Source organism: Leptodactylus fuscus, chromosome 5 (genome assembly GCF_031893055.1).
Source record: "Leptodactylus fuscus isolate aLepFus1 chromosome 5, aLepFus1.hap2, whole genome shotgun sequence".
NCBI classification, from domain to species: Eukaryota; Metazoa; Chordata; class Amphibia; order Anura; family Leptodactylidae; genus Leptodactylus; species Leptodactylus fuscus.
This window is the reverse complement of record NC_134269.1, coordinates 81896152-81909012: the sequence shown is the minus strand read 5'-3', so window position 1 is coordinate 81909012 and position 12861 is coordinate 81896152. Positions and strand designations below refer to the sequence as shown.

Sequence of the window (12861 nt, the reverse complement as noted above, 5' to 3'; positions counted from 1 at the left end):
CTATTTGTGCAGCCTAATAGATACAACTAAAAAGTAACTTTTATTCTTTTTCAGTGTAAAAAAATAAATAAAAACTATTAATATACCAATGAATCTGTAATTTCTGATCAAACTAAAAAAATAGTCTAAAATGCAACCTCTAGTAGTCTACCATCTAAATTTATACCCCCAGTATACGCCAGGCCATCATATCTACAATACCCCTCAGGACTCCACTAAGACAGCAAAACACGTTGGTGGGACAGTCTCAGATACAATATTTACTCAAGCCAATACTACAGATTGATAGAGTTTCTCATACCTAGATAGTGAAGTGTACAATTAGAGATTGCACTTTACACTTTTACAGTTTTAACAAAATAACACAATGGGATTTTAATAGTGTTTTATACTGGGACAGAATAAGAGTTGCACAGATGAAAATACATGATCTAGTGATGTCTTTGGCAATTCATATAGGATTTATATAGTAGAATACCCTCCATCTGTGTGAGGGAAGTGAACACATTCTAATATGCCAGGAAACGTTTGTGGGAAGAATATGCATATGTTTTTCCCATGATGTAAATAGGAAACACCACCTCAGTATGCTGCTCTCTATTGGAAGCAGCTCCCTTGCACATCATGCCCGACTTTTCAACAAGCCTTTAATTGCAATGATCCAGGATTTTGCCAAGTCAGTATTATCCCAACTGTGGACGGCCATCTCAATCTCATTGGATCTCATCAGCACAGTCTAGTTCTCTAGTTAAGTCACTTCTCCCTAGACTGTGCTGATGAGATCCAATCAGATTGAGATGGCCGTCCACAGCTGGGATGATACGGACTTGGCAAAATTCCACATCATAGCAATTAAAGGCTTGTTAGAAAGTCGAGCATGATGTTCAAGGGAGCTGCTTCCAATAGAGGGCAGCATACTGATGCAGTGTTTCCGATTTACATCCTGGGAAACATATTTGCATATTCTTCTCACAATCCCCCACAGTGGAGCGAAAATGGCTTTATAAGACTCCAAACACCTACATGGTGGTCTCTCCCTAAGGAGTAACAATATCCCCTTAATCAGGAAAAGTTTGCTAATATTCTTGTTTATTGCCTTTTACTTTGGATTGTACTTAAATCTCTTATGTGAGTGGTGTGTGGCATTCATGATTCTCACTAACCTTAGATCCGTACAGTAATACATTTGGTGCCAGAAGTGGGACAGTGTGGTTATGATAGTTGGTAAACTGAATATACATGGCAAAATCAGAAGAGGGAGAGATTATGGGGCCATTGTCCCTCATTATGTGCTTGTCCAGGTCCAAAACTGGGCTCTCCTTGTGAGGGAGTACAAGGACAGCAGTTGGCTCTACCCAGCAGGCAGCCTGTTTGATTATCTCAGAGTATGTTTATCACACACTATGTGTAGGCACGTTGTTTGTGCTGTAGACTAGAGATAAGACTCCATTACCATCAACACCAATCATCCACTCACAACTCTAGATATAATCACATTGCTAACATCAGTGATTTGTGTGCGTTACATATCAGAAACACGTATGAAATTTCAGTTTAAAAGGCAAAGCTGTAGCATTCTTTAGATGAAAGAAAATGAGAATGTAAAGATTAGAAGAAAAACCGTATCCTTGCATAATATCTGCAATAAAAAAGGGAAACAATTTAAGGCTAGGCTTTTACAGAGAGCTTTGGCCATGGGACTGGTGCAATAACAGGGCAGGTTGCACAACCTCAATAGGTGAAAAAAAGCTGTGATATTAACGAATAATTCTGACCATTGAAATTTTTAAAACAACAAATCATAGGAAAATGGTGAGGTAAAATAATGTTAACCATGAAACACTGCTATAAACTAGCATGGAGTCTAGCATTCCAGCATCACTATGCCTGCTCACTTTGTAGCCAAGGCCCCTGTGTATAATCGGCTAAAAGTGCAACTGATGAACAAAGCGAGGACGACTACCACAAAAAGCAGCTTCTTCTACAGATCATTTTATGTGAAACCCACCTTATATTTGGTCATAGTGCTGAAATGATTGTTCCTGAAGAATACACATAGCTCTCCTTCCTGTAGAGTTGAGGTCAGCTCACTAAGTCCATGGTAAGTCAGCTGTGTGGCTGTGCTATTTAAGAACTGTTCTGCTACCAAGCCTACAAGAGAGCACAAAGATGGAGTCAGCACACGGCAGACACAATGGACTGTAACACACAATAGTTTGACTGGTAACCCGAACCAAAAATCATACATGTTGTGGGGCATATGTGTTAAGATGCATCACCTACAAGTCAAGAGGTTTTTTACTACTCTTGAGGTCTGGAAGGATCTTGCCACCTCTGATACATGTTCTAGCTAGTGATCTAGATAACATGGGTTTTCCAGGATAAAAATATTGATAACCTATACTAAGGATAGGTCTTCATTATCAGATAGTAGGTGGCTCGACACCTGTCAATGTAAATGATCAACTGATAGATCAAATGATCAGCTGATACACAGAGAATTGAGCAGGAAGCAGACAGCTCTGCTCTCTATGTACTGGTTGGAACGAGTCATTGCAGCGTAGTTCCCATTCAAGTGAATGAGAGCTGATACAGTAATCTGGTCTGGCTACTACAAAGGGAACATAGCTATCAGTTTCCTATTCTCTGACATCCAGCACTCCCACTAATCAGCTGTTCTCAGACTCCAATTGATCTGATATTCATGATTTTTAGGATAAGTCATCAATATTTGTAGCTTGGAAAACTATTTCATTGCAGCATTGTGTTCGCACAAAATGGTATATGGTCTTAAAAAAAAAAAAAAAAAAAAAAAAAAAAATTAATAATAATAATAATAATAATAATAATAATGGTGTTTTGTACTGCACATCACATATAAATAGAGGTTTGCCATTTTTCTCCACTACTGTTCTATGTAAGAGAATTACATGAATGATATCTATTCTAGGAGTCTTACTCCTAACTGAAAGACAATGCATGGTAATCCTTTACAAAAAAAAAAAATAAAAAAAAAAATCAATATATAAGCAAAACTAGTATCCCTGCGCTATGCTGTGGAGGTCCAAAAGACCGAAACAGCACTGTCCATAGCTGGGAATCTGTTCCTTTTGGAATAGAAATACTAGTTTGGCAATAAACCCCGCATCATGTCAGTAGGCTTATTAACTGAGTCATGCATGATGTTAAGGGGGCTGCCCCTAGAGGGCAGCATACAGAGGCACTGTTCTCCTAATTACATCCATCAACCAATTCAATAAATAAAACCAGCTGCAACGCCTACCATATAAAGTCTAAAAGGCCTGGAAGAAGCGTCAGACAAACGTGAAGCGGATGTTGCCGCGGTGATGGCAAAGTTCATGATAGATTCATTTCTTAAAATATCTTTAGAGCCAGTACAATTTTGTTTTTTCCTCCAAATCAGACATACACATAGACTTAAGATAATGTTTTGGGTCTATCCAGCTGTCTATAGTTGTGTTTAAGGGATTAAACCTCTCTGACATTAATACATCTGATGCTTTTCACAGCGCAGGTTAGGGCAAAAGGCTGTCTTTGGGCAATACTGTTGCGACTGGCCAAGCACAAGTGCTTTTGCTGTGAAGTGCAGTTGCAGACCAGCAGCATATACTTCCTGTACTGACACCATAAAAATAGGCAAAAAGAAAAGAACAGCCTTGTATTATAAGCCTCACCACATGACAAGCAAAGGAGCACATACAGCAGTCTAAAGAAAGCTAAAAATGTAAAAGGCTTGTGCTAGTTATATACAATTTACCTAAGTGAAAGAAATGTTTAAAACATAAAAAAAGCATTCATCCTCTTCATCACTCTCACTCCTGTCTCTGCAGGATCAGAAGGACATCCTGTTCATTATTACATGACCATTGTATTCAATCACCTTCCTTCGCATGGTACTGTTCATGCAAATGTGGCCACTTTAGGATATTGATTGGCGACAGCGCTCATGTGATAAAGAACATGATGCTAACCAACGCCAGCAGGGAAAGACAGGGACAGGAGGAACAATACTAAAACAAAGGGACAGTCAAATCATGAGTACAGGGTTTTTTCCTATTTATTTTAAACAATTTCCAGCACTCAGGTTATTTTTGATAGGACTTGGACTAGCCCTTTAAAGTTTACCTCCTATTATTTCCTAAATGAATAATACAGGTTACTATTAGAAACATTGTGTTATATCTTGTTTCATTATACAATTATTAGGTTGTTCTTCTCCTCTATCTTCACTCAGACTGATTTGTATACAAAGAGCTTGTAAGCGCATACCCGTATTGATAATGGCGTGGTGGCGCTTGTTTGGGTGTGTATACACAACTATTGGCCGTCTCGAGCGTTTGAACGCTTTTGAGATGGGTTTATTAATGATAGTGCACATGCGCCCGTCAGTAGGCTGACGCATGCGCACATCAGTTTTTTCTATCTGTATGGGGCATGATAGCATGCATGCGCCTGTTATGTGGATGATGCATGCATGCACCGGCCTCTTCTTTTCCGGTGGAGCGCAGTAGCGTTCCACGGTAAATGATGGACAGTAAGAGTTTGGAGTGGACTGCAACATATCGGGGATGGAGAATCGATGGATAAACTCCCTGATATATCAGAGGTATTGCACACCCTTTGTTCTCCTACTAGACCCCCGCTTAGGGGTTAATGAGGAGATGCATGTGTGTTTTCCGATATATATTTTTGCAGTGCCTCATTTTTTGGGGCAGTTGCCTTTGACCTCTTTTTATTAATATGTATCCGCACACTAATAGGTGACTATCATGTTTTGTTACTATTTTGAAGCTGGATAAGTTTTTTATATGTATATCCTGTCTGTTTATATTTGTGACCATAGAAACAATGAATCATGTGATGTGGAAACGCCCATAGGGAAGGGCTTTCCCCAGCTACTGATCTATTTAAACCTAGTGTTTTTAAACTGTGGAACATTGATCTATTTTTGCACTTGAAAAAGGGACCAGGGTGTCCCGTAACGCGTAGTGATGAAGATCCCTGTTTGTGATTTTTAAATAAAGGCGATTATTCAACTATCCTGAGGGTAAGCGCGGATCTTTTACTTCTTAACTCATATTGTGGCAAATAGAGTTTATATGAAGTTGGTCCTACTTTTCTGGCTTGTATCAGTATCCATCCTGCATGCAGATCTCTATGGAGAGGGGAAGGGGAGAAGAAGGATGATTATTGATTGTATCATTCTGTGCATTGGTATAGTCTTATCTTGAAGATACAGCAGTGTCAGAAGGGTCCCCTCACTCAAGTTATAGCAGACGCAGTTATTAGTGCCTTTTCCAGCAGCCTGCTCCTCCCCACTCCCCTCTCTATAGACTAATCGGTAAAAAGTAACTCTGCTTGATAAAAGGGAAAAGGAAATAGATTTCTTTGATAACATATCTGAAATTTCTTGTATTCACCTGTACTTTTAATGAAAAGTGGTTTTATTACTCAAGGTACAATTTAATAAACTATATATTTTTTTCTCTAGGGCTGTCAGATACCACTCGAAACCGCTAATCTCCTGCAAGAACAAAGGATCAGGCATGCTGAAATCCATAATATCCATTCCTTCTCGCTTTGGGAAGAGTCGGAAGATGCACAAACATATTAGTTGTCTGGAATAGGTAAGGTCACCCAACCTTCACTTAATAAACATGACTAGCTTAACGCTAGCTGTAAACATAAGCAAATTACGTTACCTTCAGGACATTATCTGAAGTACGTTTTTTTTGGTTATGGTGTGTTTGTGTACCATAGATTTGTTTTATATGGATGTGTTCTTCTTAGCATAAACTTAGGGGACATCTGAAAGTCAAGTTCCCACTGACATACAATGGAGCAATAATAAGCCAAAATCACTCACCCACCTTCACTAACTAGCTCACTGTTCTCTGATTGCTTGCAAGAAATAATCTTCTCCACCAGCTGGTTGTAGCTGCAGTTACCCACGGCCGTCACAACCTCGGCAATCTGGGAGATGAAATACAACAAGAAATCATAATGAGAAAATTGCTGAAGCTGCATGAAAACAGCAGAGATGTGATTTATGTTCCCAGATAAACTTTGAAGTGACAATAAACATATAACTTAAAGGCTGCAAAGAAAACAAGAATAAATACGCCACATTTCAAAGCATCTATGCACAAAAAGACTTCTATTACAAATTCAGAATGCTGGGGAAAGGAGGAATCATATGAATGAGGAATGACAAATTCTCATTCTCTACACAAGACGTGGTCACCATTCTACACTCAATTTGATGAATGTTACCAGATCTGAAGGAGACAAGAGTTTGTTGCTTTAAACCCATTCATGACTACTGATGAGTATATGCTGTATGTGAGAAAGTTACAGAGATACTAAATCATTTCATGACCGGAAGAGCATCATATGCACATTTCTGTGGCTTGGAAAACCTCCTTGACTGGTCTTGGTCTATGTTAATCCTACAGTTATTAATGTTTGTCTCTGTCATTCATCATAGGAGGACCACAATCGACATTAATGGTAGAGTAATGGACACAGATGGAACCCCCTCCATCTGTGTCTGTTCCCACTGACTCTAATGTAAACATCCTTCCGTCACGTTCCTTTACTTTTGTAACGGAAGAAAAAGTCTTGCATAAGGATGAATGCAGACAAACACTTAAATGGGGGGGCTCAGTCTCCATCTGTTATTTAATGTCCGTTGTGGTTATCCGTCACATTGAATACTGGCAGTATAAACCTAATAATAATAATTATTATTGATAATAATAATAATAATTATTAAACCCACCCTTATTCTGGATATATATATATATATATATATATATATATATATATATATATATGTATATGAAATGCCAGATCAGATGACAGCCATTTCTTCCAATTCTTGATACCTTTGCAAGCTCTGCTGAGCATGCAAGTGTTCTCAATAGAGACAGGCACAAAAGTATCAGGCATGTTGCAATCCAAAGTCCTTCTCTCCTCCATACAGCCCCTCAGAACACCCCCAATACACAGAATAATTTGCTGATAGGCAGGTTCACCCAACGTGCATCTAGAAGGCATGGCCAGCTATACCATGAAATAGGAACCTCTCAACAGGATTTTCACCACTAAACCCACAGCAGTTTTAGAAAAGATATAAAATATAATTTTTAGCTTTCCCTCTATTATTATAAAAAACAATATTCCCTGTTTACCTACATAAATCACCACAGAAGATGCTGGAAGGGGTGATCACTTGGTATTTTTGGTTTTATAGAACAGAGAACTATGGTTCTGAATCTCAGCTTCCAAAATGCAGCAGGCTTGTGGTTCTATATGTTACACAAGCAGAACTATAAGCAGATAAAGGCACAATGGAGAATAGAAGCTGAAGATTAGTGTGTCTGTTAACTGCCTGTTTCTCTGCTTAGTATATAGGATATAGCAGTCTGATAATGCAGTTTAAAGCTGAGATTCTCCACCTTAATATAACACCAGAACCATGGCTCTGAGTGCTATAAAACCCAGCATATGAAGTGATCACTACCACCGGCATCTCTATGAGACTCATTTTTATTTTTTACATAAAAGAGGGAAAGCTAAAAAAGGTCATTGATACCCTACCTGACAGTGCTGTGGGGATAGTGGTGAAAATCCTGGTGATGGACTCTCTTCAAATACTACCTCAGGCTAGGTACACACCACCCATGCCTGAACGCCACCTGGGGAATCCATCCCCCATTCGCTTGAAAAATGAGGCGAAGAAAAGAGCTACAAGCAGCGTTTTTCTTTTTACATTTTTTTGCTCTTTTTGGTCAGAAACTGGGTATACCCCATTATAGTCTATGGAGTCCGTGAGTAACCGCTTTTTAAGAGAATTAGGTTTCCATTCAGGGGTCCCCAACCCTCCTTCCCAAACGGAAACCTGTATGCAGGTGTGAACCTAGTGTCAGATTAATTTCTATTTAAGCCTTGTTCACACAGTATAGTAGAGGGACAAAAAAAAAATCTTCGGCTAAGTGTACACATCAGATGCCTGATCAGCTGACGCCAATCTTCCAACTCTCCACTCACACTTTTTTCATACACTCTATGAATATGTCTTGAGGATAAAGGAAAGTAGAACCTCAGCACTTGTGCATTAGATAGTAGTTTTATGTAAACCTTGTAAGCAGCTTTTTGCTGATTGCCAGTGTGATCATTTGAGATATTATGTACTGTGAAGTCTACAGAGATAGTCACTCAAAGGCTACAACCAGCTGCTGGCTATATTTTGACACAGGGTCACAAATTATTCATAGAAAACAGCGTGTGATCTTTCCAGACAAACATTACATAATATATTATTAATTCTGAGATATCTGCATTTCAGTTTTGTTGTGAAAGCCATTTTTGAAAAATGAGCAAAAATGAAATGCAGTCATATTGGTTGGTACATTTAGATTACCTATTGTAAACTTTTCAATCAAAGGTAACACTAGGTTCACACTAGCGCCCAGAGTCCGTTCTGAGCTTTCCGTCTGCATGTCCAACTCTGTGTCCGATTTTTAAAAAACGGTTTTGCGGCGGAGAGCATAAAACGCTCACCAGCGCTCACAGCCGGACATCTTTCAAACCCATTCAAATGAATGGGCATGAAAGAGTCCTGCAGGTTTCTGTCTCCTGCTCAGTTTTGTGCAGGAAACGTAAACCTGCAGAACGGAGACCGGGCGCAGATGTGAACGAGTCCTAAATTAAGGCTAAACCTTTAGTTTCTAAAAAGCTAAATTAGATGTTACTGAAACATGCCTGAAGGTAAAGCATATATCGGTATTGCGGAAACGTTTGATTTCCTTATATATGTCAAATTTTATATTTTAAGTGAAAACCTTCTATTCTATGACCAAGTTTCTTGACAGTGTGGAGTCAATGAAAAACAATAGATGCCCAATTGCAAGATTTTTAGGATTTTTTTTTTTTTTAAATATAGTTATTAAATTGGAAGAACCAACATCACCAAAAATTCTTTAAAAGATATTTAACAAAAAAAGGAACTTTAATAATTGGCGACACATTCCCCTTATGCAGCTTCCACACTATGAGGGCACAGCATATGGCAGCCCATATCTTGGTCCTAATGAATGTCACTAGATAAGGATTTGACTACTCCCTAATCTGAATTCGCAGGGTAAACGAATATATACATTTAATTCCAACCATACATAGAACTTGACTGTTACAGGCAGTATATTTTTTGTACTAATTGTTATAAATAAGCCCCATTGTTCCGGGATTCTTGGTATATAATTTGACTTCAATGAAAGGCTCACATTCTGAAAGTGCAAGAAATCACGGCAGGGATTTCTAATTATGGGCGATGAATTGTACTTTGGTCTTTTATAATGAAAGGTACTTGGCATGAATCCCCTTCTCTTGAAGGCACACAATCGTTATTCTTACTAGCCCCAGTATACTATTGAAGCTTTTACAGACTTTAGAGATTAGGCACAAGTGCTTTAAAAAGGTGGGGAAAAAAAAGTATTCCATAGAAAACCTCAAACTTCTTTTTACTAAATGAGGTTAACTATTTGAAAAGCCATACTGGAGGCTGATATAATGATTTCAGGTGTATGGAATATGGGTCCCATTTATTTTCTACATCTTTACATCCTCCTATGGTGTGGCACAGGGGTAGGCAACCTTTTTTGTACAGCATGCAGATTTAAATTTAAACAAAACCAAAATGATGAGGTATTCTGTACAAAGCAGGTTGTCAGCCCCTACATTCAAGCCATTATAAAGGAACTCCCAGGTGTAATACAGAGAGGAGATTACCTCAGTAGTAGAGATGAGCGAGTACTGTTCGGATCAGCCGATCCGAACAGCACGCACGCATTGAAATGAATGGAAGCACCTGGTACTTCCACTTTGATGCCGGCCTGCCGCTTAACCCCCCGCGTGCCGGCTACGTCCATTCATTTCAATGCGTGCGTGCTGTTCGGATCGGCTGATCCGAACAATACTCGCTCATCTCTACTCAGTATTACAGCTCTGTGAGCCTGGCCAAATTTGCACACTGGATGCTCTGCTAGAAGCTTCCACTGCAGGTAAGGCTACAATCACATATGCGTTGGAATCTATCACAAAATCACCGGGCAAAAAAGTCCTGCAAGTCTGACCTTTTTCATCCAGCGGTTTTACTTTTAACCTCTACCTGCCAGAATTTTTTAAAAATTTTGTTGTCAACTCCCTGCCTTTCAAACTCCTAACATCCCCCTCCCCATTTACAGAGCCATATGAGACCTTAATGTTTGTGGCAAAAATTTGTTCTTCATGATGCTAGCATTTGTTATTCTGTACAATGTACTGGGAAGCTGGAAAAAATTCTTACGGGCTTCGTTTTTGCAGTGTTCACTCTCCAGCCAAAATGACATCACCTATATTCTGTGTTTTGGAAAGATTTTTTTTTTCTTTAAATTGTGATTTTTATTGAAATTTTCAAATAAACAGTAAACAAACCAGGGTAAAGATTACCGCCAGAGCCAGAAATAGCGAGTAAAACACATATTAGAGCAACAAAACCAAAGTTGCAATACAAAGCTGCAATAAGAACCAATGCAAAAAAGGAAAAATTGACAAGAGACAAAGACAGAGAGACACAAGAAGGGAGGAGGGAAGGAGGAAGGAAGGGATTCAGAGACCACGGGTAGCACAATACAAGTCTGGTAAGATTTTTTTATTTATATTTTAACCCCTTAACAAAAATCTAAAACTCCACAATTTTTTTTTTTTTTTAAAAGTCATTATATTCTGACACCCATAACTTTTTTATATTTCTATGTACAGGGTCTTTTTTTTTTTTTTTTGCTGCATCAGGAGTACTTTTTAATTATACCATGTTCAGAAATGTCTATTGCTTGATCACTTTTATTAAAAAAAAATTTCTATCAGAGGTGAAAAGCGGCTCAGCACTTAAAATAGTTTTCCCCACTACAGCGTTCACCGCAGAACCTAAGATCATTTGATTGCAAGTCCCATAGACTGCAATACAATCGTATTGCAGTCTACGGGAGATTGGCTAGTTTGGTATTGAGGCTGGTCGTAGACCAGTCTCAAGAGCTATAACACAATGTATAGCGTGAGAGCCTTCGGTAGGCTCCCGGCTGTCATGGACATGCATTAGTTTATATAGCGCTGGGTCTCAATAGAGGAGTTGGAGTCACATGGTCTTTCCCTTGCTGCCAATCTATGGACAGATGTCTGCAAATGCTGTATGCTGAATTGCTGATAGAATGGAGGAGGTGCAATCATTAGTTAGTACCTGGACAGCGAAGAAGAGAAGTAGCAGTGCCAGCATGTCCCACATTTCCAGCTATTTTGTACTGGCTCGTGGCACAAAACATTTGCTTTCTGGGACACATGTGGAACAAAAATAGGATCATTAAGTAGTAGTTATGGCTTGTGCATTAACATGCATAAAACCTTAACTGTATACTACTAGAAGAGAGAACAGAGAGTGAGAAAAGAAGAACAGAAGATGGAGGCCCCTTGTCCTACAGCAGCTAACTTATTGTAAGTGAAGTGCCCTTTATATAGCATATTAGCAGGAGGATCCGGATTCGCATGGGTATATTTAATTTTTTGTTTTGTTTGTCGTGGCCCCATAAGAATTACACAGTTTTGCACTGGTGTATCGTGTGTGTGTGTGTGTGGAAACCTGGAGTAAAGCTCTGATGTGTGATACTGTGTGCAGAGCCACGTATCTAATCCTCCGGCGTGTGGTACTGTATGCAGATGCGTGTATCTAACCCTCCGACGTGTGGTCCTGTGTGCAGAGGAAAGCATCTAATCCTCCAACGTGTAGTCCTGTGTGCAGAGGCTCGTATCTAATCCTCCAGCGTGTGGTACTGTGTGCAAACATGCATATCTAATCCTCCGAAGTGTAGTACTGTGTGCATAGCCACGTATCTAATCCTCCAACATGTGGAACTGTGCGCTGAACTATGTATCTAATCCTCCGATGCGTGTATCTCAGTTTGGATATTAGTGTTGGATTGTGCATGTGGAGTGACTGTGTGTATTGCAGTTGGAATATGAGTGAAAGACTTGCAGGTTGTATTGGCTAAGGGGGATCATAGTTTTGGGAATACTGTATCTCCGGAACGGTATGTCCAAACGAGATGAAGACTGGTCTTAAACCTTCCTAGACACCTGAAGTATCTGTGTGCCAAATTTGGTGAAGCTCGGTCCAGTCGTTTGGTCGCGCATAAAGAACAGACAAACTCATTTTTATAGTATAGAGAGATAGATTACTTCATGGCTCTCATGCAAATTGTGAGGCATGGGGCCCATTAGTTTAATCTCCATTATGCAATCTAGAAGAAAGAGAGTCTAGTGGGGATAGCACAATGTTATTCTCCTGTAACTGGGTGGCATAACACCTGGCTGATGGGGTCTAGTACATGTACCTAAGATACACACAATCAATCATCACGTGACAAAAAAAAAAAAAAAGAAAGCATCAAAACGTAAAAAAAAACAAACTTAAAAACTTAATTCTATTAATACCCAAAAACAAAACATTAAAAGAGCACATACCTCTGGATCCACTAGCCAGCCATGGTACAATGGTATATCAAGAAGATCAAACACAATACACTCAGGTGTATACTCAAAGACTCTCACTCCAGTGAACTTTACATTGACATCTAGGCCGGTCTGTAACTTGTGCAGGATTTCCATGGCATCGCTCATATTCTGCAGCACAGAAAAAGAATTTTGATTTTCTTTTATACATTTCCTGAAGTATTTGATATTGGAATTTTTTTTTATTTTCCCACAATATAGAAAGGGCTATTTTGAACAAAAAAGCGAATGAACAAA

At 39.1% G+C, this 12861-nt stretch overlaps 1 protein-coding gene across 1 annotated transcript in view; it reads right to left on the bottom strand.

Annotated features, from left to right (window-relative positions):
• The window catches only part of MINDY2 (MINDY lysine 48 deubiquitinase 2), a 60965-nt gene that overhangs the window by 9171 nt on the left and 38933 nt on the right, over nucleotides 1-12861 (bottom strand). The window contains exons 4-6 of the mRNA XM_075273523.1: nucleotides 12577-12735; nucleotides 5892-5994; nucleotides 2009-2151 (exon numbers count right to left, since the gene is read on the bottom strand). Coding sequence (XP_075129624.1) covers nucleotides 2009-2151; nucleotides 5892-5994; nucleotides 12577-12735 — 405 coding nt within the window. The remainder of the gene's footprint in view (nucleotides 1-2008; nucleotides 2152-5891; nucleotides 5995-12576; nucleotides 12736-12861) is intronic.